This window comes from Lepisma saccharinum, chromosome 8, assembly GCF_977018435.1.
Source record: "Lepisma saccharinum chromosome 8, izLepSacc3.1, whole genome shotgun sequence".
NCBI classification, from domain to species: domain Eukaryota; kingdom Metazoa; phylum Arthropoda; class Insecta; order Zygentoma; family Lepismatidae; genus Lepisma; species Lepisma saccharinum.
In genome coordinates this window covers 56,175,884-56,202,511 of record NC_139236.1, presented here as the reverse complement: position 1 = coordinate 56,202,511, position 26,628 = coordinate 56,175,884, and the positions used below count along the sequence as shown (strand labels likewise).

Here is a 26,628-nt window from a genome sequence, read left to right as displayed (position 1 = left end):
AATTATTTTGATTTTTAGTGCTGTGTGCTATTTATACTTGGCTTCTTGTATTATCCAAGTGAAAATAGTGGACAATAAAAAGTTTATTGACTTGGTTTACAAACATATAGAGGAGTTAAGAGCACAAGTGGCATAACTCCATTAGACAGTTTTGAGGCACATTACACTGCTCTGCAGCAAAAATGAGGTTTTCAAATGAATGAGTGTTCCTAAATGGAATTTTCACGCTGAGTTCAAGGGTGCAATCCGTTTTTTCCTATCACGTCAGGTTTTTGAGAAAATCAGGAATTTGTGTTTCATAAAAGTTCCGTTTATATACCATAGGAGGGCATGGAGAGTGTTTAGAGTTAAATTGTGAACGACCCGAACACTTTTTGTTACATATGTGGGAAGTACATGTTGTGTAAACAAAGACAAAAGATAACGCCATTCGTCAAAGAAGCCTACCTTGCATATTTTGGACTTGTGCTTGGCGATGAAAATAAACCACAGGCACCCCAGAAAGTATGTAAGACTTGTGTGGAAGGTTTGAGGTTCTGGATGAACGGACAAGGAGAGAAATTCTATTTTGTTCTGCCAATGGTATGGAGGAAACAAACCATACTGATGACTGTTATTTTTGACAAGTTCAAGTGCAATGTTTCAGTGCCAAGAACAAAAGTGACAGTGTATCAACATTTGCGATCTGCAGTGAGACTAATCAAACATGACGAAAGTCTACCTATTCCTTCTCGTCCATCTTCAAGCTGTACATCGCCTCGAAAGGAAGTTGTAAGCGATACAACGGACATCAGTGGATCAGAACAAGTGATAATACCCCACACTTATTTAGTCAGACCGCACTGAATGACTTGGTACGTGATCTTGCGTTACCAAAGGAAAGTTCTGAACTGTTATTCTGTACTGAAAGACAGACATTTATTGTTACCTGGCACTAAAATTTCATGTTACAGATCCCGGGAACAAGAAATAGTTTCTTTATTTTCAAAAGAAAGGTCTATGATCTTCTGCAATGACATACAGAAACTTGTAACGTGGCTTGGTGTGAAGTATGTAACTTCTGAATGAGGCTTTTCATAGATTCTTCTGTAACCAGCCTGAAAGGTGTTTTACTCCACAATGGCAATGTTCTTGGATCTGTACCAGTTGCTTATTCTATTACTTTGAAATAATCATATGAAAGTTTGCAGGTTCTATTGCAGTGTGTGAAGTACTCAGAGTATGGGTGGGTTGTATGTGGTGACTTCAAAGTTATCAACCTTTTAATGGGACTACAAATGGGATACACAAAAATGCACTGTTTCCTGTGCGAGTGGAATAGTCAAGACAGACAAAATCACTGGCAAAGGCGGGAGTGGCCAACCAGAGGATACTTGACACCCGGAACAAAGAATGTTATGTATGTGCCCCTTGTGAAACCCACAAAAGTTCTTCTCCCTCCTCTACACATTAAATTGGGTATCATGAGCCAGTTTGTACGTGCCCTAGATAAGGACAGTGAGTGTTTATCAGAGAATGACCCTAGATAAGCTGAAAGCAGGTGTTTGTACTGGACCTCAGATCAGGAACTTAATGTGTGACCCCAATTTTGAGGATACAATGAGCCAAACGGAAAAGCAAGCCTGGAAGAGCTACAAAGATGTAAAAAACTTCCTAGGAAACAGAAGGAGTCCAGCTTACAAAACCATTGTGAACACCATGTTGGAAAATTTGAGAAAACTAGGTTGTAACATGAGTTTCAAGTTACACTTCCTACATGCTCACATTGACTATGTATTTTCCAGATACCTGTCTAGAATTCAACAGCGAGGAACAGGGTGAACGTTTCCATCAGGATTTGACAGACATGAAAAGAAGATCCCATGGTTGGACTATGTACATGATGGCAGACTGCTGTTGGTCCCTGAGAAGGGAAAGTACTTCTCATGCATATGGAAGAAGTTCAAAAAGACGAAAATTCCTGCCTGTAAAATAAGTGAGGTCACTGTAAATAAGATCACTTTTTGGTAGTTCTTGTGAGCTGTATGTACATTGTGTTTACAATTACATAATTATAATATACACCATGTTTTTAAGCATGGCAATGATCTTGTAGAAGGGTATAAATATATGTCGGTAATGGTTCAATATGCAAATTTTGTTTTCAATTTTTTTCAACAATCTGGACGTGATAGAAGAAAGCTGCTTACATATTTGGAATCAGCGCCCCAAAATTAGGGGAAAACGACATTCGAAACGAAGACATAAAAAAAAAAAAAAAAAAAAAAAAAAAATTCAAATTACAGAGCGGTGTTATCATAACTTAGTACACTGTTGAAGCAAAAACATAGTGGTGCATCTAGAAGCAAGAATTTGAAATTTAGGAGATATTTACTTCTAGCACTGAAATGTCGATGCTTTACAGTTCTAAGTTATACATGCAACTCCATTTCCACAAAAAAAAAAGTTACGCCACTTGTGTTTTAAACCTTTCACATACCATGACATAACTTTGGCTTAAAGATTTCCGTGGATTGTAGCATTAACTACAATTTTCCATCAATCAAAATATGCACACTTCCAAAATCTATTTGAATTAACCCACTTCTATCATTCAGTAAAATTTTTCTGTCATTTCATTATCCATTTCAATACATTCTGGACATCAAAATCTCTAACAGTACAATCACAGTATGAACACCACATTAATTAGATCATCTGGCAGTCGCGTGGTAGAGCACAGCTGTATATAAGTTCAGTCAAATAATGACAACAAAGAATATTCATCTGATAATTTGCATAGATGTGATTAATGAGCATCAATATCCGTAACAGGTAGGGAAAATGAAAGAAGCCATCTGGCAATGCTGGGATCATGTCTCAATCTTCCTCGACAACCTACCAGCTTGGACATTTCTATTTTGCATATTTTATGGCACTTTTAACTCCTCTAGGTTAATTGTGGCAATGCAAATAAAGAATGAAATAGAAGTTGGAACAAACACACAGCAATGTCTTTTACCTGCTGTAAGGACCGATGAAGATTATATGGAAAGCTAGGGTTTTAACATAAGGCCGGTGACCAGTTTGGACATAATTCCGTTCAAGGTATAACCTGACTTAACCTGTTACTTCACTCGAATGTGTATGAAATAGGTATTATCACAAAATACACTTATCTGAACTGTACCCGAATTGAACATTTTCTTGCAACTTATTCCGTAGCATCTAGTTCTTGTTTCACATGAGTAATTCAAAATGATGTATTGCTTATCAACATTACCATGGTACAAACAAAGCTTTTTTCGTTTTTATTGCCAACCTTAGGCTACAAGTGCGATGATCCTCTGTACCAACCAGATTGCAAAACCCCAACACAACAAGCCAGACTTCCACAATTACCAAATTGCCCACACCATATTGGATATGTCACTCCCATCCAGCATCGCACAAAGCGTGGTTTAGAGGTCCACAAATCTTTTTTAGAAAGAAAGAAAAAAAAATCCAAACCACTGTACTAGTTCCACTTCAATTTACAGATCAACATATCCCCTTTCCCATTCCATTAAATTAGTCCTGTAACTTTACGATAGACTCTTTAATCCCACAAACAATTCAAGTTTGATATGCTGTTTGATATGCATATGAAATTCCCCCACCTGCAAGGAAATAAACATTAGTATACAAAATATGGGACACTAGTGGTGAAATACCTTGAAATATTCATGCAAACATGAGAACATTTTTGTTTCACAGACCAATATGTTTATTTATAAATCTTTCAAAATGAAATTTCACAATTTGTAGTATTAACGACTTTCGTTGATCCAAGTAAAGGTAACGTCTAAATTTTTTCCTTTATTGTAAACAAGTTCTTGAAACTGTATGTCTTACTTTCTTGCTCAAATAAAATTCGTACTTACACATATTAAATGTAACACCGAATGTATTACCATATTGTACTAAAAAAAAAACCAGTATTTTATATTAAAGTTCAAGTGCCTTGTCTCATGAACAAACCTACTGTAATCACAGTTCAGGTACATGCGAGCGAACAGCTTATCATGTTTGTACATTTCAAATACATTAAAGGATTTCAAAATGTATTTCTATTATTTCCTATGTATGTATATACAATCCCGATTCCTTTATAGTATGACAAATCTCTCATGAGATTGCATATTTTAGCATTTAGTTGAACCGAACAAGTTCCAAAACAGACTACTTCCTTCCTTACGTTTCTCCCCACTTCACGATGATCATTTGATCCTACAAGCAAAGGAGTGAATTTCAATGAGTTTATTTTGCTGTGTCGCTACTTGAATATTAGCGTGACATACACTCCAAACTGACAGCTGTAGCCAAAGCAATATGGTGTCGATTCCTATATATTTGGTGGGAAACCATAAACAACCAACATTTTTTAATACTGATCATTAACTGGCAAACAATTTATCACTAGCTGTCAACTCTCGAAGCTTGGTTCTTAACGACACGACACAAGCGAAGTCGCTTCCTTTATTCAAAGGTTGAAAAATGTCTTACCTTCCACTCAGGTTTCGTACATGGTGAACCAAAGGCTTCACGTTCGGTATGTACTGTATTTCGATACCAAAACTCACATATACTGTCCCACCTCTCCAAATTAAAGGTGTTCCCAGTATTCCTGATATCAAATTTGTTGGGCTGATGACACTTTCAAAGCCAGACAGCTCCTGAGTTAAAAGGTATGTCCACACGTATTTCCTGCAATGCTTCGGCATCCATCTCTTCGAGTGTCTTTCTTCTTCACTCCCCCTTTACTGCCAGTAAACAGCACGTTCAAAATTCCCGAGCAACAATCATCACTCCCAACTGTATTTGATCAACAAAAGAACGTGTGATAAGGATCTGTTTATTATATTTTACAAACTGTGTGCTGAATTAATTTCAGACAAATGTTATAACAACAATAAACCATGAGGTTTCCCAAAGCGATCATAATGATCATATGTACATCAATCGGTATACACATAACCATATAAAGAGCAAAATGTATCGAATTTAAGAATGCCAAACGACTGCATCTTTCACATCATCACTTGCTCGTAAGTAAACCTTTTATTTTAAAGAAAATGCACATGACAATCAGTCATATTTTCTTATTAGAATATAGCATTGTTGACTTGTGTACACACACAAGATTGTTGGAAAAAGTTTCGGTTGAGAAAGCTTCACGAGAGAAGTTGAACCCACTGCCATCAAAATAAAACATTCCGTTCTTTATCTGTAAATTCAGTTACGGTTTTTGAATCCCAGCTCTTTCAACTGTTTGGTCTAACAGCATAATGGTTAAGCTACTGCCTTGTAATGAAGATGCTGTGGGTTCGAAGAAATGTCAAGATTCCAATTCAAATTGACCCTGCAAACCTATGCAAAAAAGAAATACACATTTCATGTAATATCTCATACCATACTTTTCTCTTGACTAAATAAATACAAGCATGCTGGTTACAGTCATTAGTTGCAAAGAATATTTCCTAGTCTGGAAAAAAAAAGTGTGGGGGCTTCATACTATAAACTCAAAGCAATTACTAATGAACAGAAGTATTTTTACCTGCAGCAAGGAAAGATGTAGATTAGAGGGAAGACTAGAAGAAGCCACCAATCCGAGCACCAACTGCAGAACTGAAGGAGCAACGTCTGTTTCATTCATTTCCTCCTCTACATTTTCTAGAAGGAAGAAAACCAGGCTCCACATGACTAGTACATGCTCTTCACTCTGGTTACTAGGTCTGTGAAGAAAAAGGAACACCATATTCAATTTATATGCATAGGATTCTGTATTTACCATAACAAATTCTGGATACAGTGGCATATCAATTTGATATTATTCTGCATAATTATCTTAACCTAACTGGTCTTGAAATAAGTATATAAATAAGTTATATATATTAATTACATAACTTATAACATAACCACAGTCTCAACTGCATATAACAAAGTTTCAATAAATGTTCTTTGTAACAGAAATGATTTTATTTTATAGCGAGTAGTGTTTGTCTGTATGGTTATGCATAGCAGAATTGTGTAGCTCTCGCTAGAATCCTTAAAAAAAATGGTAACAAATGTGAAGCAGATGAAAGAGCGAGATGGAGGACAAGAATACAAGTGTCGCATTAGCATGAAAAATCAACTATGAACTAGGCTGCTAATCTGTTGCTTAGAATGGCTGATGGAAAAACATGTCAAGTTAATTGGTTGACAAGTACAAACCCCAATTTACATTCCTGGATTTAAAATTTTCCCATTTTTACCTTTAAAAAATTTCTGAATTATGCATTTTCATGCATAAGTTTCTTAGCCATGTGTATAGTCAATTCTGTCACCGCATCAACTTACCTACTGTAACTCATATAGTCCAACTGGTTCTACATATACCACCGGACACATACTGTGCAAACGGATACCACTTATATGACACTGTTTGATATTCACACTTTAAAAAAATCAGTCACAGTCTTCCAGTCAATATGGTGACCAACTGCCACATGAGAAGCCTAGGTACGATTTCCAGGATGAGTGACCTTAGGGGGTATTTTTTGCCATTAATGTTGCTACATAAAAGCAGCAGCTCTGGGGTTCATCCAGACTCTCATCAATATGCACTTATGGTGCTGACATCACCTCCACTACTGCCAAGATCGATAATGTGTGATCCCTACCTACACATGCATGCAATTCCAGGGTTTCGGAGCGGAGCGGATCAACGCTCCGACTGTTGCCAACGCTCCGGAGCGAGGAGCGAGATTCTAAGAAATGGTTCGCTCCGCTCCGGAGCGGAGCGATGTCTTATTCCTCTCTGCTCCGGAGCAGAGCAGCGGGAATCGCAAAATTTCTCGCTCCGCTCCGGAGCGAGGAGCGAAATTTTAGAAAATGGTTCACTCCGCTCCGGAGCGGAGCGCTACCTTGACACGCTCCGCTCCGGATCGGAGCAGAGGAAGTTGGAAAATTTCTCACTCCGCTCCGGAGCGAGGAGCAAAATTTTAGGAAACGGTTCACTCCGCTCCGGAGCGGAGCGATACCTTGTGATGCTCCGCTCCGGAGCGAGGAGCGAAATTCTAAGAACTTGCCACTCCGCTCCGGAGCGACTCCGGAGCGCTCCGAGGTTGGATAATACAAGTGTATACAGAAAACTAACGATCAAAGGTTCCGAGTACATTAGTAATTTTGTTTGTGAAATTTGTACGGCATTTGAAAATCGCCCGTTATTGTTGTTATAAAACTGATTATTACTAAAGCTAACGCCACGGAAACAGTCCAGAAAAGATTACGTCACTCACCTACAGTGTTGCCAATAAGCAAGGAATAATCCTTACACAATACACCACGGAAGGCACAATCAACCGCATACGTACTGTCCGTGACTGTACAACGCGCAATGTGTCAACTGTGAAGCGTAGAAGAAGTGTGGCAAACCTGGAGGGCCAGGGATGTGGAGGAGGCAAGGGGAAGCTTCGATCTTCACTGGACTGTTTTCGTGAAGAGAGCGATATTATTATTATTATTATTACATTTTCATTATCACTTTTACTACTCTACTACTACTTCTGGGGACAATATATTTCAATAGCAGGTGTGCCACCTGTGGTTTTATAAGTTGAGAGAATGGAACCACTCTCATTTCCTGCCACCAGGGATCGCGACTGAAACTCATTTCGGTTCAACTTCTGGTTCGGGCTAAGCACTTTGGCATATCGGCCCGACGTTCGGGTATCCTATCCAAAGAGACAGTGATGGTAATTACCACATCGGACTTTGCATATCTGGACAAACCTCAGCGCAGTTGCTCAGTGCTTTGAGAAGGGAAAAGTGTGTTCATAAAAATGTGTTATTAATGGTATCCACAAATGATATGCTCCGAGGGAAGGACACCAACCAGGTGTTCCGGAACCTCCAGGATATCATTTACACCCTAAAGAGGAAAGGTGCTCAGAAGGTCATTGTTCTGACTTCTCCACCAGTTCCCAGGTTAGCCAATGAGAACCGACACAGGTTCTGGGCCATGTATGACTCACTAATTGCAAAAATATTATCCCTTGATGATAATAGCAATGTAAGGGTTCTGGATTCCTCATCGAAATTTGTGCACAAGGGCCAAGAAATGAACATGTCGCTGTTCGAAGAAACCATGGGTTACGGTCAAAACATGAGACCCGACCTGGTTCACTTCAGCCCACGAGGTATGGATACCATACTCAACGCACTCGATGAGGTAAAATGGTTCACCAAACCAGGTCACACACCCAAGGGTAGACAAATGGAATCTCAACAGAGCGAGATGAATGCCATTCTGCCCTATGAGCAACCCTCGGGAAACTAGCCTGTGCTATTCTCGCTGGGGGTGATGGTGGCCAGGGTGTAACAATTCCTACTCGGTTAGTAAGCATGGAATTTAATAGTGAGGAAACTCATTGATATATGTTTTGTACATTTTTCACTTCCCCAAAGAATCATAGTAGACAATGGTCCCCAGTTAGGGCCAAACAATTCACTCAGGAACTCCGTTATGGAACACTTTCATATTCCTACAGGTGAACAAACCAAATGGGATCAGCAATTGTTCATGGCTGTATCCCGGACGGCCGAAAGGCGAAACAAAGCCAACAATAAGGTAAATGAATCACAACAAAACAGGACTGTGATCAAAGTGTATGATTTAGTTTTTCTTAAATCCCATCTCCAAAGCAAAGCTCTAGAGGGACAGACCCACAAATTGTTCCACACCTTCTTCGGTCCATTAGTTTGTAGTGATCAGGTGACGGATAACATATTTAATCTTGTTCATTGTGTTAGCGGTAAGAACCTACCCAACCAACATGTCAATAACATGAAGTTGTGGAGGTGTAGCTATAAGGTGTATAGTCATTACATTGAGAAGCTCAGACTACTACATCCGGTGTTAGCATCGAGAGTACCTCAAAGAAGTTAATTCAAGCCAAGGGGCCTCTGAATTCAACGAGGACTCAACCTCAATCCCGACGGGGTGCAGCCGTTTCCCTACAACTTGCTTTGTCTGTTGGTAAGACGAGTAACTGCGCACAAATGGCTCCACCCTCGTACCCTTGTGATACTTCCCCATGGAAACTGTAGATGTCTGCTCGTCAGCTCTACGTTTCTTCCTAAACCCGATATCAGTAGGACCTAGGAGAGAAGTACGCGACGGTACGGCTCCTGCGCTATAGTATTAGTCGCATAAGAGGTATTGGTATCCCTCTAGCGCATCCAGGGTAAGACACACGGATAGGAGTGTACAACAGGTACAAGATGAGGAGAAAAAGCTACACATTTTTTGAACACTAGTATTAATATATGTTAAAGGTCAGAAGTTTTGTGGATGAGGTTCTGTCTGGTCTGTGACATTCACCCATTTGTACATAGGGTAGAAAAATTTATGTCAAGATCGTGTAAGGGATTATTTTATCATTGTATGCAAAAGTCAATTTCATTGTTGTATACAAAAGCCTATTTCATTGTTGTGTACAAAAGTATTATTTCATTGTTGTATACAAAAGCCTATTTCATTGTTGTGTACAAAAGTATTATTTCATTGTTGTATACAAAAGTATTATTTCAGTATTATATGCCAAGGCAATTTCATTGTGGTATAAAGGGTAATTTCATTATTGTCGACCAGGGCCATTTCTTTGTTGGACACAAAAGTGAGTCCAACCATCATATAGAGATTTATTTCCCTATGAGTGCAAATCTATGCTAGATCACTCACTACCAATCAAGCAAAATATTGTTTAGCAATCATTGGGTATTTGCACTACCGATGGGTTAGGTTCGACCAAACCAGGGTTAGCAGTAATAGAAATATGCGAGCACCCCCAAACATATAGGGTTGTTTATGAGGAACAACCCAAAAACCAACAAGGGTAAGGTCAAAGCCTGCGTGTGAAGTGGGGCCAGTGAGTACATCACTCCAACTCCCCCTCAGTGTCACCACAAAACCCCGGAGCAAACACACAAAAGTGCATGGTGTCATAGGCAGCAGCAGACCCCCAAGCATATTATACCAGGAACTAGAGACAATCTTTTCAGCGTTCCAGCAATATGGGGAAGCAGGGAGTGTGTCAGGGGTTCGTAATCGAACATTGACATCCAGAAACGAACCACCATGACAATCCTACAGACTTCACAAAATGAGTGCATTCCACAGATTGTACACAATCCCAATGGGCAGCCAGGTCGAAGCATTGCTCGGCCAATCGAGCAGCAAAAACATTTGATGGCAACGCAAAGTGCACAAAGCCAGGCGACAGCGATCTCCACCTAAGGAGATATTGAAGAACAATTGTGAGGTGATCAAATGTGGACAACATACCAAGGTGTATGGTGAACATTTTTTGAAGGTACTGCACCCTCAAGTGAATGAGGGGAAGAGACATTAGATACGTACCTAAAAACTACTAAGCAGCTCAGTCCGAATACAAAAACTGTATTCAGTGCGGCAAAAAGCAGACATTATAACATGAATAACTAAAATCATTTATTGAAAACTTTTAAGTGTGTGTTATATTAACCATGTATATACCGTCTAGGAAATCGTTCGATATATCGAACAGAACAATATCTCAAACATATATCCAAATGACGGGCAAGAATAATTGCAAATTTATTTTCTTTCATGTATATGTTCTTTTCGGACCAGCGTGGTCATAACAATTCAGTGTGTATATAAATATTTTGTGTATGTATTTGGGTATAGTGTAGTAAAGGGTAAAGAAAAATGATCCGCTTCACGTATCCTTTTTCTTTTCCCGAGGGCCCGGGATATGTATAACCAACCAAAGGTTGGGTATACATCCCCAATACATACAGGCAGCACTCCACTCCAACCAAAGTACAAGGCCAATTTAATCCAGGTAAAATTAATAGGAATAGACATTCCCAGATATGTTAAGATTAACAGAAATTAGGCCTAATTAGTAAAAGTATGATATAACATCGAAATATTAAGTAATTAATAAGCCCCAGACCAAAATTCATTGGTTATCAAAAAAACTACCTTTTGTTGATAGGTAGAATTCAGAGAGCACATGTTACTTTTCATGCAATTTTTTTATTAATACAGATATTTTCAGGATAACATTTGTGCAAGCACAAATTAACTTGCTTTCCCTGAAAATAACTCCAAGTCACAATTATATGTGCAAACAAACCACAAAAACATCAAAAAATCGATGTTTTTGGACAAAAGACAATCGGTCTCACAGCACCAGAGCCATCTGGTGAGAGTCATGGGAACTAGCCCTGACTAGACTGCCATCTATTGGGCTTCTCAAGGTACTTGATGAAGGCAAGTAACCCAAGGTGCTGTGAACCAATCAGATGGCCTCATGGGCGTGGCTACCAGACAATGAGTCTGAGATAGCTTTTAACATGAGAGGAAGCCATCTTGATTCCACTTTGTGTTGAGATTTAGTACAGTTCACATCGCTCCAAGTTGTTGGGCCTGAGTAGGCCAGTGGAGAGAGGACAATGGAGTAGCCATTGGACTCCAACATGTGAAATATCTACTAAGTGCTTGGAAATAGTCCAGTAGTGTATAATATGAACGAATTACAGCACTTAAAGTGCCTTAAAGTGCATGGAACTAATATCCATGAAAATTCTGAAATCTTCAAAACCACATGGTGAGGACAATGAGCCTTCAGGAAACCATGATGTTTTGTATCCAAAGACATCCATGGTTATTCGACCCATCCTTTGTCTTACAGCTCCCTGAAACAGTTCATGTGCAAGCCAATACCCATATGCATTAAGATAACGCTATATTTTTAGTGCAAATTCATTGAAACCCCCCATTTATAGTTGGAGTGACAAGTGTGTGTGTGGCAAGGCCCAGGTGTGATGAGGTGAATGCAGAATATGTAAGTAGCCTACCATGTTTTTGTTACCCATTTGTTGGTTCCATATGTAAAATCAAACCTATAAGTTTGTGCAGTGCTTGTATATAGTTAAATGTAATAATACCCCGAATATTAAATGTGTCTTTCCAACATCTTGATTTATCAATTCATATTTGGGCGGGTAAGTCCGGGAAGCGTACCTCTCGCTCCGGAATAACTAGGCTGAAAGTCCCTATGATAAACCAGCAATCATTCCTCGGAATGGATGCTGGTCTACTGGGGACATCCTCCATGTTAATGGTCACTGGAGGACAGCGTAGAGCTGCACGGGGATGGGTGCGTCCAGGTTGCATAGCAGGGTAGTTTCGTAGGTTCAATCAAGCCCAAAGTGGGTGAGTAGGTTAGGTTAACCTATCCTATTGTTCGGCAACGTAATCTGGAGGCACGTATCCCTGGACCAGCCGCGTAGACGAAGCCATCCAACTCCTGAATCTATCGTCTGTCTTTTGTCTCTCGCGGATCGCAAGATTATGAGACTTAATACCGGCACTCCCCAAATATGAATACCAGATCAAGGTCGCTAGAACGGCCAGCAGGTCGTGGGTTCCCACCCAACGGTAGTGCAAGTACCAGTAGTAACCCCCAACTTGACCTCATTGTGGCAATGCTCCAGGAGCAAGCGAAAGTCTCTGAAAAGGTTAGTCAGAAACTTGAGGCACAGGGTCAGAAAATTGATGCTCAGGGTAGGGAATTTGCCAAGACATCGGCCGAAGTAAATAGGAAACTTGAAGCCGTAAGGACGGAATTCCAGGCCAGACTGGACTCCATCCACAATGCCACCACGAAGACCTCAGAATTGTTAACCAAGCAAGTAGCGACCAACACCAATAGAATTAACCAAATAGAGATCCAGTGTAATGACTTAGAGTTAAGGTTAGGAAGGGATTTTACACAAGTGTCAGGCCAGATTTCGGAACTGAGGGAACTCGTTGGCGAAGTGCAAGGCGGTGACAATCAGACCACCACAGCTCAAATTCTAGGGAGGTTAGATGCCCTAGAGAATATTTGCAGAGAGCTCACTTGCAGTGACCACATGGTCACGATCGAGAACAGGGTTCTCGAGCAAGTGAGGAAGGAAATGCCGAACTGTCAGGCGGAAGGCCGCAGCTCGCATGTATGCATTTCCGAGGGCCAAGTCACTGAGCAGCGCACCTCCTCACAACAAAGGGTTGGTGAGGAGCAGCTGCCAGCAGAACAAGGGTCTGACAATGCAAGCCTGATGAGGATTCTTGCTTGCCTGGAAGGGATGGAGAGACGAATAACTCAGTCCGCCCTTCCGCTGATGTCAGCTACCAAGCCCGTCTCACCTGCACGGAATGTGTCTGTCTACCATGCCTTGCACAAAGCCAAACGAAGACCTAAGGGTTACGAAAGCTCTGACCAGAGTAGTGGCTATGTGTCTCCCCCTAACAAGTACCACCCACTTGGTAACTCCCCGGAATCCAATTCCGAAAGCTCGGACGCCGAAGTCCGCAGCCAGAGGAAGAGGAAGAACCGGAGGAGGAACAAGAGCAAACCTAGGGTTAGGTTTGCTGATCTCAAACAGCTCCCAACCTTTAACGGGCAGGGGAACAGGCTGGCCTCAGATTTTGTGCAGGAGTTTGAGAGAGATCTCACTCTCCTGGAGGTAGATTTGGCGGATGCCCTCCAAATAATCTCGTTCTGTCTACGGGACGAGGCAGGGCAGTGGTACAAGAGGAACGAACGAAAGTTCAAGTCCTACTCGGATTTTAAAAGACAGTTCCTCTCATATTTCCAAGGGGATGGGTGGAGAGCTTCTTCCCTTGCGAAGGCTCTCAACGAAAGGTACAGCCCATCCCAGCACAGATCAGTGCACAAGTATTTCTGGCGCCAAGTCAAAATGATTAGGCTTGCGTTGCCAGAAATCGCCGACAACCAGGTTTTCACCCACGTTGTGCAACAGCTGCCGCGCAGCTTGAAGGACCAGTTAATCCTGGCTCCCTTCGTCTCTCTTCAGGAGGTGGCCCTTCGGTATGAGAGTGTGCAAGTGCCACAATATCCTGAGAGGGAAGTTGCAAGGCCAGCACGACCCAATTACGGGAAAACCATGACTCGCATTAACCGGACCTATGTGAGTCGTGGTCAGGGTGAAGCGAGCGGTTCGTCCAAAAAGGAGGACGCTCACATGTGCAAATCTGCGAGGGGCCCCCGGCCTAAGGAGTACCCAAACAGAACCAAGGTAGACCGGAGAAAGGGTGGAACGTTCCAGCGTAAGAGTTCCGCCAGCTCGCACGGGTCTTCCGAGCATCTCGCTGAGGTGCATCCAAATGTGCACAACCAGGGAAACTAGGTAGGCAACGTCCTGACGTGGGGAAGGGCGATGCCAAACCTAAACCTGTCCCACAATGTTCAGATTCATGCAAGCACACTCCACTGATAAATCAGTATCAGGCAGTGGGTGATTCAATGTTGTCACGTCTTGCGCAAAGAAAATTCGGGTATCCTGTCCAAAGAGACAGTGATGGTAATTACCACATCGGACTTTGCATATCTGGACAAACCTCAGCGCAGTTGCTCAGTGCTTTGAGAAGGGAAAAGTGTGTTCATAAAAATGTGTTATTAATGGTATCCACAAATGATATGCTCCGAGGGAAGGACACCAACCAGGTGTTCCGGAACCTCCAGGATATCATTTACACCCTAAAGAGGAAAGGTGCTCAGAAGGTCATTGTTCTGACTCCTCCACCAGTTCCCAGGTTAGCCAATGAGAACCGACACAGGTTCTGGGCCATGTATGACTCACTAATTGCAAAAATATTATCCCTTGATGATAATAGCAATGTAAGGGTTCTGGATTCCTCATCGAAATTTGTGCACAAGGGCCAAGAAATGAACATGTCGCTGTTCGAAGAAACCATGGGTTACGGTCAAAACATGAGACCCGACCTGGTTCACTTCAGCCCACGAGGTATGGATACCATACTCAACGCACTCGATGAGGTAAAATGGTTCACCAAACCAGGTCACACACCCAAGGGTAGACAAATGGAATCTCAACAGAGCGAGATGAATGCCATTCTGCCCTATGAGCAACCCTCGGGAAACTAGCCTGTGCTATTCTCGCTGGGGGTGATGGTGGCCAGGGTGTAACAATTCCTACTCGGTTAGTAAGCATGGAATTTAATAGTGAGGAAACTCATTGATATATGTTTTGTACATTTTTCACTTCCCCAAAGAATCATAGTAGACAATGGTCCCCAGTTAGGGCCAAACAATTCACTCAGGAACTCCGTTATGGAACACTTTCATATTCCTACAGGTGAACAAACCAAATGGGATCAGCAATTGTTCATGGCTGTATCCCGGACGGCCGAAAGGCGAAACAAAGCCAACAATAAGGTAAATGAATCACAACAAAACAGGACTGTGATCAAAGTGTATGATTTAGTTTTTCTTAAATCCCATCTCCAAAGCAAAGCTCTAGAGGGACAGACCCACAAATTGTTCCACACCTTCTTCGGTCCATTAGTTTGTAGTGATCAGGTGACGGATAACATATTTAATCTTGTTCATTGTGTTAGCGGTAAGAACCTACCCAACCAACATGTCAATAACATGAAGTTGTGGAGGTGTAGCTATAAGGTGTATAGTCATTACATTGAGAAGCTCAGACTACTACATCCGGTGTTAGCATCGAGAGTACCTCAAAGAAGTTAATTCAAGCCAAGGGGCCTCTGAATTCAACGAGGACTCAACCTCAATCCCGACGGGGTGCAGCCGTTTCCCTACAACTTGCTTTGTCTGTTGGTAAGACGAGTAACTGCGCACAAATGGCTCCACCCTCGTACCCTTGTGATACTTCCCCATGGAAACTGTAGATGTCTGCTCGTCAGCTCTACGTTTCTTCCTAAACCCGATATCAGTAGGACCTAGGAGAGAAGTACGCGATGGTACGGCTCCTGCGCTATTGTATTAGTCGCATAAGAGGTATTGGTATCCCTCTAGCGCATCCAGGGTAAGACACACGGATAGGAGTGTACAACAGGTACAAGATGAGGAGAAAAAGCTACACATTTTTTGAACACTAGTATTAATATATGTTAAAGGTCAGAAGTTTTGTGGATGAGGTTCTGTCTGGTCTGTGACATTCACCCATTTGTACATAGGGTAGAAAAATTTATGTCAAGATCGTGTAAGGGATTATTTTATCATTGTATGCAAAAGTCAATTTCATTGTTGTATACAAAAGCCTATTTCATTGTTGTGTACAAAAGTATTATTTCATTGTTGTATACAAAAGCCTATTTCATTGTTGTGTACAAAAGTATTATTTCATTGTTGTATACAAAAGTATTATTTCAGTATTATATGCCAAGGCAATTTCATTGTGGTATAAAGGGTAATTTCATTATTGTCGACCAGGGCCATTTCTTTGTTGGACACAAAAGTGAGTCCAACCATCATATAGAGATTTATTTCCCTATGAGTGCAAATCTATGCTAGATCACTCACTACCAATCAAGCAAAATATTGTTTAGCAATCATTGGGTATTTGCACTACCGATGGGTTAGGTTCGACCAAACCAGGGTTAGCAGTAATAGAAATATGCGAGCACCCCCAAACATAAAGGGTTGTTTATGAGGAACAACCCAAAAACCAACAAGGGTAAGGTCAAAGCCTGCGTGTGAAGTGGGGCCAGTGAGTACATCACTCCAACTCCCCCTCAGTGTCACCACAAAACCCCGGAGCAAACACACAAAAGTGCATGGTGTCATAGGCAGCAGCAGACCCCCAAGCATATTATACCAGGAACTAGAGACAATCTTTTCAGCGTTCCAGCAATATGGGGAAGCAGGGAGTGTGTCAGGGGTTCGTAATCGAACATTGACATCCAGAAACGAACCACCATGACAATCCTACAGACTTCACAAAATGAGTGCATTCCACAGATTGTACACAATCCCAATGGGCAGCCAGGTCGAAGCATTGCTCGGCCAATCGAGCAGCAAAAACATTTGATGGCAACGCAAAGTGCACAAAGCCAGGCGACAGCGATCTCCACCTAAGGAGATATTGAAGAACAATTGTGAGGTGATCAAATGTGGACAACATACCAAGGTGTATGGTGAACATTTTTTGAAGGTACTGCACCCTCAAGTGAATGAGGGGCAGAGACATTAGATACGTACCTAAAAACTACTAAGCAGCTCAGTCCGAATACAAAAACTGTATTCAGTGTGGCAAAAAGCAGACATTATAACATGAATAACTAAAATCATTTATTGAAAACTTTTAAGTGTGTGTTATATTAACCATGTATATACCGTCTAGGAAATCGTTCGATATATCGAACAGAACAATATCTCAAACATATATCCAAATGACGGGCAAGAATAATTGCAAATTTATTTTCTTTCATGTATATGTTCTTTTCGGACCAGCGTGGTCATAACAATTCAGTGTGTATATAAATATTTTGTGTATGTATTTGGGTATAGTGTAGTAAAGGGTAAAGAAAAATGATCCGCTTCACGTATCCTTTTTCTTTTCCCGAGGGCCCGGGATATGTATAACCAACCAAAGGTTGGGTATACATCCCCAATACATACAGGCAGCACTCCACTCCAACCAAAGTACAAGGCCAATTCAATCCAGGTAAAATTAATAGGAATAGACATTCCCAGATATGTTAAGATTAACAGAAATTAGGCCTAATTAGTAAAAGTATGATATAACATCGAAATATTAAGTAATTAATAAGCCCCAGACCAAAATTCATTGGTTATCAAAAAAACTACCTTTTGTTGATAGGTAGAATTCAGAGAGCACATGTTACTTTTCATGCAATTTTTTTATTAATACAGATATTTTCAGGATAACATTTGTGCAAGCACAAATTAACTTGCTTTCCCTGAAAATAACTCCAAGTCACAATTATATGTGCAAACAAACCACAAAAACATCAAAAAATCGATGTTTTTGGACAAAAGACAATCGGTCTCACAGCACCAGAGCCATCTGGTGAGAGTCATGGGAACTAGCCCTGACTAGACTGCCATCTATTGGGCTTCTCAAGGTACTTGATGAAGGCAAGTAACCCAAGGTGCTGTGAACCAATCAGATGGCCTCATGGGCGTGGCTACCAGACAATGAGTCTGAGATAGCTTTTAACATGAGAGGAAGCCATCTTGATTCCACTTTGTGTTGAGATTTAGTACAGTTCACATCGCTCCAAGTTGTTGGGCCTGAGTAGGCCAGTGGAGAGAGGACAATGGAGTAGCCATTGGACTCCAACATGTGAAATATCTACTAAGTGCTTGGAAATAGTCCAGTAGTGTATAATATGAACGAATTACAGCACTTAAAGTGCCTTAAAGTGCATGGAACTAATATCCATGAAAATTCTGAAATCTTCAAAACCACATGGTGAGGACAATGAGCCTTCAGGAAACCATGATGTTTTGTATCCAAAGACATCCATGGTTATTCGACCCATCCTTTGTCTTACAGCTCCCTGAAACAGTTCATGTGCAAGCCAATACCCATATGCATTAAGATAACGCTATATTTTTAGTGCAAATTCATTGAAACCCCCCATTTATAGTTGGAGTGACAAGTGTGTGTGTGGCAAGGCCCAGGTGTGATGAGGTGAATGCAGAATATGTAAGTAGCCTACCATGTTTTTGTTACCCATTTGTTGGTTCCATATGTAAAATCAAACCTATAAGTTTGTGCAGTGCTTGTATATAGTTAAATGTAATAATACCCCGAATATTAAATGTGTCTTTCCAACATCTTGATTTATCAATTCATATTTGGGCGGGTAAGTCCGGGAAGCGTACCTCTCGCTCCGGAATAACTAGGCTGAAAGTCCCTATGATAAACCAGCAATCATTCCTCGGAATGGATGCTGGTCTACTGGGGACATCCTCCATGTTAATGGTCACTGGAGGACAGCGTAGAGCTGCACGGGGATGGGTGCGTCCAGGTTGCATAGCAGGGTAGTTTCGTAGGTTCAATCAAGCCCAAAGTGGGTGAGTAGGTTAGGTTAACCTATCCTATTGTTCGGCAACGTAATCTGGAGGCACGTATCCCTGGACCAGCCGCGTAGACGAAGCCATCCAACTCCTGAATCTATCGTCTGTCTTTTGTCTCTCGCGGATCGCACTGTGATCGATACCCGGTGGAGGGACATAGTGGCTCGAATTTCACTTTAGGTAGGATTTAAACTGTAGGTCTATTCTCGATAGCGTATTGTTGAGTCTTAAATCCACCAAAAGTCCATAACAAAAGGCATTGTTTCAACGTATGTTGAATGTATAATTGCAATGTATATTGTGATAAATTAATCCTTAAGCAAATATACATTTGTAATTCTGTTTAACAATAAGAGATGTCACTTTCCTTTAAATCTATTCACAAAATCATAAAAATACATCTCGGAAATTCATTTCCAAATGAACAACCTCTTATGCATATCTTTTACGTATGTGTGTGTGTGTGTGTTTTCTGAAATCTGGCAAAGTTCTAATAATGTATTCACTTCATAAATGTCTATTACATAACAGAAAGCATCATTGGGTATTCAATATCAGACGAATAATGAATTCCATGGGAATATTTCAGCGAGTTTGTGGATTTGAGTTCAGCTCTCAACGACAAATGGTGTTGGTTTGACCTGCGTTAATGTCATTGGTGTTTCCTTTGTGTTTGTTTCTCTATCACAGTATAATTCTTTTCCATAGTTTCGGGGTCCTATTTTTTTACCGACTTATCTAGGATTTGTTTAAAATTACGGATCATGAGAAATGTACGATTAAAGGCAAGGTAAAGTCCGGAAAAAACAAATTGAAACTTATACTTAGTTGAAAGAACAATTGGTTATTGTTGATTACAATTATAGAAATAACTTTATCGAAATACTTGGTTTTCTTTTACATACATATTTGTAATTCTTTTTGTGCACCATTCCATTCCTACTTGAATATGTAGACTATAAATAAAAACTCGGCATGGTTTCCTTCAATTCATTATTACAGTATAGATCTTCCATGATTCTCTTGGCTTATGATGCATAGAATTAACAATTACGGATTTTTTTCGTTCTTTTTTGTTCTTTTATATTGATTTAACAAATCTAGTCACCTTATTATTCTATGAAACGATACTGGTTGGAATGATTTCTCCATTCGCATGGACGTCCGGAAATGGAGGGGGCCACGCCACCCGGAAATTAAAGGTAATCAAGAAGTACATATTTCACGCATATAATTTCATTTCAGTCACAGTAATATATGTTAATTATTGCAAGGGCGTTGCAGGAACATGATAACTTCAAACTGTAGAATATTTTTAATGGGAGTAATACTATTTTGGGGAAATTCTGCCTCATTCTGTCCCCCTCCCTTGGACAAATATCTTGCTTGTCCCTTCCTGGAAAAAATCCTGAAGACGTCCATGTATCAGCGGCGTTAAAAATTTCATTAAATGACCATACATCACCGTTGACAAGCACACATAATATGCATGTTATGATACAAGAGAACACAGCTTTTAAAGGCTTCTTTTTATGACAGTGAAGAGAAGAATAACACGCGCAAGTAATACTTTTAAAAGAGAACAATCTAGCCAGAATTGGTGTAGCATAATTCTAATACAACTGGCAACACTTGATCTGTCTGGCAAAGGCGATGTCTCTACCATGTACGGATAAGTCGAACGCAACGTACAGCGCAGCGAACGAAGTTCTCAACCCCGAAAGCACACACAAACAAGCTATGTATCAGTTTCACCCTCCTCCCCTCTTGAAACGGGTACAAGACCAATGAGCTAGCCGATTGCACTGAGTCACCTGCAAGGAACACGGAATACGGCACAAAACGAAGCTGTCTGTTGTATGGGGGAGGTGGGTCGGAAAAATCCGTAAAGCAGAAAAAATTGATTGCTCGAAATTATTCGTAACCCATTCAACACATAACATTCAAACTCTTATATCTAAGAGTCACAATACAAAATTTGAAATACCCCATGGATCCCTGGCGTCATAGGGTGCTGTGCTGTAGAGCGACCACAAACAAAAAAGCTTCGGTCTAAAGTCCCCGCGCACCTCCTCCTTCACCCGTTCGACTAGGGCCATAAGGAAGCATGATTCACTCTGTCCCTCCCCTCCAAGCGGGGGCGATCATACAGACAAACAACTAGAGTACGTGGAAACAGGACTGCAGGCTCTTTTCCATGTGGTCCCATTATAACCACTCCGTCACGGAAGTCGGCTTTAACGCGTCCATTCCATTATTCATAGTTGCATTACAGCATTCGTGTAAAAAAAACTTATAAACGGATCGGAGCATGCTGTCAAAAGCACCACGCTCCGGAGCGGAGTGCTGTTGCCTGACGCTCCGCTCCGGATCGGAGCGTGCGTCTAAAAAATCTGAACCACTCCGCTCCGGAGCGGAGTACTGCTGTATCACGCTCCGCTCCGGATCGGAGCGTACGTCTCAAAAAGCTGAACCACTCCGCTCCGGAGCGGAGTGCTGTTGTATCACGCTCCGCTCCGGATCGGAGCGTGCAACTCAAAAAGTCGAACCACTCTGCTCCGGAGCGGAGCGTGTCTCTCAAAAAGCTGAACCACTCCGCTCCGGAGCGGAGTGCTGTTGTATTACGCTCTGCTCCGGACCGAGGAGCGGAGTAGAAATGACGCTTCGAAGTCGCTCCGGAGCGCTCCTTTAGTACGCTCCGCACTCCGCTCCGAAACCCTGTGCAATTCACATAGGAAAGCTTTACTTTTATTTCAGCATGCTTCTAGTTCCACAAGTATTGACCACATCCAAACACTTACGTGTTGCTGTTATCAATGTGCTTCTGAATATACTCAATGGCCAGAGGCAATATTAGAAGCATTTCCTCAGAATGAGACTTTGGCGATTCAGTATTGGTCTTCAGCTCAGTTCCTTGGCCAGTCATTACGCCACTCTGAAGTAAATAAAGAATCCCATGCAGCCCTGCGATCCTCGTTGGAAGGAAGGAGCTCTTAAGGCTGGCTTCCACCATCTTCTTCACTCGCTCAAACACTTCAGAATCCTTCAAAGAAAAGAACAGATTTAACATAGGAATGAAAACTTCATAATTGTTTCCGGTGTAATATTTTAATAAGGAATTCTAATATCAATAATTCATATATCAACAGCATCAGGATTTGAAGGTATCAGTTCAAATTTGAGATAAACCAATACTATTTTTGAATCCATTCTAATTCCTGCCAATACCAATATTGATATATGAACAATGCTTTTTTTTTTCTTTTTAAAAAAAGCCTTCGACACATCTATTAAATATAGTCAGAATAATAATGGTTGCATCATATTAATCAGTACTCGACTGGAATAGCAAATATATATGGGAATGGCACGTTGGTGTATAGCTTAATCAGTGAAACTGACAATAAATTTACAGATTTGATGTGTCTATAAATAGCCTGTCATTTAGTGCAAAATTCTTCTCTCTTCATTCTGTTATATTTTTTTATGAATATGAAGGCATAATTTTTATATGCTGGCTTTTGTAAAGAATATTTCTAAAGCAAGGGCTATTGTAGTAACCAGTTACGTACATTGAATAAGTATGTAAATAAGTCACTGATTAATTGGTTCAATGTTGGTTGAATTGAGGTTTTAAGTCCACTTTATGCACAGTAAGGCTAATCGGGACTGGACCTACAGTTTAAAGTGGAATCCGAACCACTATGTGCCTCCACTGGGAATCGAACCCGGGACCAATTGGATCAATGTGAGTAGGAATAATTTGTAAGTAATATATAGCGGAACCATGAGTTTACATTTTCCCACATTATGCATTCAATCTTGGTGGTCCTAACATAGCAAAATGTTATTAAATTTTCTTCAGTTTTACGTAAGGATGTGCCGAAGCCGATTACAGATGTATGAAAATCAGCCAAAATTGACACATCGGCATTGGTATCGGAATCGGCAAAAATCCGATATTTAAACCGGTACAGATTATACTAGAGTTTTTACCTTCTAATACGTTTTATATTCTAGTTTTGCAAGATTTATTGAAAATTTGGTTATGATTCTTCATTATTGTAGAGTTTTTGTAATAAAATTATTGCAAACTCATTCAGAGGATCAACCTAACTATTAATTGGAAATAAAACAGTACATTGCTGAACCAGGATCTGCTGTTGTATTGGAAATTCAAAAATGAGTATTCAAACCTGAAGCAAGTGCTGAGAAAATACACAAAATTGAGGTTCCACTGCATATTTCTTGTACATACATTGTATAGTTCTTAAGCCCATGATGAACCAGCTTGGTAAATAACCACAAATTCCTAAATAACTACACATTATTCTATTATCAATATATTTACTTGCAGCCAGTTTACAACAACAGATATTCTTAGGAAAATCTTTGGACCTAAAAGGGATGAGGAGACAGGTGAGTGGAGAAGGTTACATAATTTAGAACTACATAATTTGTACTCATGTCCAGATATTATTAGAATAATTAAATCAAGAAGACTTAGGTGGGCAGGCCATGTGGCACGAATGGGAGAGGAAAGAGGAGTTTACAGGATTCTTGTTGGGAAACCTGATGGTAAGAGACCTGTAGGAAGGCCAAGACGAAGATGGAGGGACAACGTTGAGATAGGCCTAAAGGAAATCGGTAGGGATGGAAAAGAGTATATAGATCTTGCTCAAGATAGGGACAGATGGAAGGCCTGTGTTGCCTCAGCCATGAACCTTCGGGTGTAAGAAGGCTAGAGAGTTAGTTAGTTAGATATTCTGTTATCCACTGACAAATATCGCTTTCTGTTTCATTTTTTATATTACAGCAGAACCCTGATTTTACTTTCCTGCATTATACATTCAACCTTCATAGTCTGAATAAAACAGAGTTTCAGAAAACTTCTCTCAAGTTTTATGTTTCCTAAGCTTTTATACCTTGAATCCTTGAAAAATGTTAATTCATAAAAACAAAGTACCAATGTAATTCTACTTTAAAAACAAACAATCACTGTGTGCAACTTACCGGACCAAGTACTGCAGCAGCTTTGCATGCTCCCAAAACAATGTACTGGTTCAATATCTCATCCTCCAATGGGTGTCCTCTGTGAAGCTCTAGGCATGTGTCAAGCATCCACTGAAACTGGGCCTTCTCTGTGAACAAGTCTGATATCGCCAGAACTGATCGAACAGCCTCTGTCAACAGCCTTAAAGGAGTTCGGGACTGTAATGCCAACATATTTGAATTAGATAAAATTGAAAACTAGACAAAACAATACACATCTGTACCATTTTTATACTAAATCCAATTTTGTGACTTCAAAAATTTGATTGAGTCTTCAAAAGCATAAATTTCAGTTTCAAAATAAGAAGTAACTTGGAGTTATTGCGTTCAATGACATTCACTTTGAATATAATAGTGGAATAAAACTTAAGAAACTAAGCTTGACCACACCAAGTTGAAAGATTTTTAAACTCTTCTCATTTTAAAAAAAGCATGGAATGTTAGAATTAATAGTAATAATAGAAACTGGAAATATACATCCAGTAGCAGGAAAGTCTTTTTCTTCAAAACTGCCACACAAGTCTGCTTTGCTTCATATATTACTTTTAGAATTAAGAAAAAAACAGAATCAAGCAAAAAATATTAAACCTAATATTAAGTCTTGAACGATAAGGACGATAATTTTAATAATTACATTATATTTACAATAAAAAGAGTTTCAATGAAACAATTAGAAAAACATACCTGTGGCACTGTCCACTGGGAATATAAGTCTAGTAAAAAGTGCAGACATGAATGAAGATCTAGCCCACTTGCTGCAAGGCATTGCTCACGTTCAAGGCACTTCCATGACACTGTTATTAAAACCACATTATTAATACTTATGCATCACATTTTTTAGGTCACAATAGGTTTCTTTTTCTAAAGCAAAACAATTTAGGAGTGTCATGGTAATATACTAACTAAGTGGGTTACTATGCTACTGTAAGAAAAAGTTCCCATGAAGGCACATTTTGGGGATGTGGAGCTAGGGTCCCTCACATCCTCGATCTTGGCCTTTTTGAAAGTGATGTGATCAGCACCATGCTTTAGCAGCCTTTACCCACCAGTATTGCCTCCAGGTACCCATTGATTTGAGGCTAGGTGAGCCCCAAAGCCACTTTGGAGACAAGGCCGGGAAAATTCCGACTTTAGATCACTCACCCTGGAAATCGAAGTCAGGTCTCTCATGTGACAGTCAGACACCCTATTGGCTAGACCACTGTGGCTTTCGTTAGAAAACCATACCTGCAGTACTGTCCACAGGGAATATAAGTTTTTTTTATTAAATGTCCGCTATTTTGCATTTGAACTCCATACCAGTGATCAGAACACTACATTTTAAAAGTAGCTTGACTACAGCAACTCCTCCAAGAATGTAGATTCGCTCCCCTTACCACCTTGAGCTATGAAACATTTTAATTGGGAACCTGTAAGAACCTATGAAAATAACTTTGATAATTTTTCAAATTTTGCAAGAATTTCGAATTTGTCCTTGCACCAGTCCATTCCTTTTAATTCATGTCCCGACTTTTTCAGTCTTGGCTTGGAGACTACTTGCTTCAAAGAAAGACTATTGCTCCACTATAGACATCGTACTGTTTATGTAGGACATTCTGTAGACTACAGTGTACATTTTTAAAATTGTCTGAATTTTTTTGAACCAAAAAAAGTTGTTTGATACTCGACAAATAGGAATCCATTGATTATTATTGAATGGTTTCTTCGATTACAGTGTCACTAATGTTTCACATTATTGCATAAAGAGGAATTTTGTGTACTCTTTACATTATGGAACAAAGGTTCCTCAATGACTGCAATGCAAAACCAACAATATAAAGGGGGCATTTAGCTCTCCACCCGCACTGCAAAGTCTGGTCCCTTTCTTTTCTGAGTTACATTCATCCTCATTTTCATGATTAGCGAAAGTTACAGAAAAGTGACATAAAAGTAGAAAAATACATAAATTTGGAAATTTGGAAACTGTATATTAACTAAAGAAAATTGTCGTTTCAGTAGGAAAATTAATAACTCAGTCGGTAACGTGTCTGACTACCATGCTAAAGGTCCCGGGTTCGATCCCCGGCCGGTTCAAATCCGGGAACTTTTCTAACGATGGAAGCGGGCCCAGCGCCCACCCAGAGTCGAATAACATGGGTACCTGGGGGAAACCCTGGGGGGTAAAGGCAGTCAGGGGCATGATGCTGATCACATCACCCCCACTCACGACCGGATCAAGAAAGTGTGGGGCGTTACCCCCACACCCCCTATATGCCTTCATGGCATGGTGCTATGCACAGGGGAGCACTTTACCTTTTTTTTATACATACTTTTTACAATATCACAAAATATATTGAGGAAACTGACATGTAAACATGAGTGCTCTAAATGTATTGTAATTTTAAAATTTGTGAAAAAATATTATGATGAAAATAATTGTAATTCCAGAAAGTGTGTGTTTCTACCGTTCTTGTAACAATAATTTCTTGCGGGTTTAACGTACTGAGTCATTGATTGCTGGCACTATTGCTTTGTCATTGTAGTAGAGAATGGATCGCTCACTTTTGCACTGCAAGTTGTGTTTTACACAGTAATTAATGACACTGTCTCTTACACCATGGATATCTACGGGATTTGTTCCGGAGGTGTCACAAACGAGGCA

The 26,628-nt window shown here is 40.4% G+C and overlaps 1 protein-coding gene across 1 annotated transcript in view; it reads right to left on the bottom strand.

The window, feature by feature from the left end:
- htt (huntingtin) overlaps positions 1–26,628 on the bottom strand; it is a 146,881-nt gene that overhangs the window by 28,074 nt on the left and 92,179 nt on the right. Inside the window, exons 44-47 of the mRNA XM_083126682.1 lie at positions 24,672–24,781; positions 23,949–24,146; positions 21,737–21,978; positions 5,576–5,753 (exon numbers count right to left, since the gene is read on the bottom strand). Of these exons, the coding sequence (XP_082982808.1) occupies positions 5,576–5,753; positions 21,737–21,978; positions 23,949–24,146; positions 24,672–24,781 (728 nt within the window). The remainder of the gene's footprint in view (positions 1–5,575; positions 5,754–21,736; positions 21,979–23,948; positions 24,147–24,671; positions 24,782–26,628) is intronic.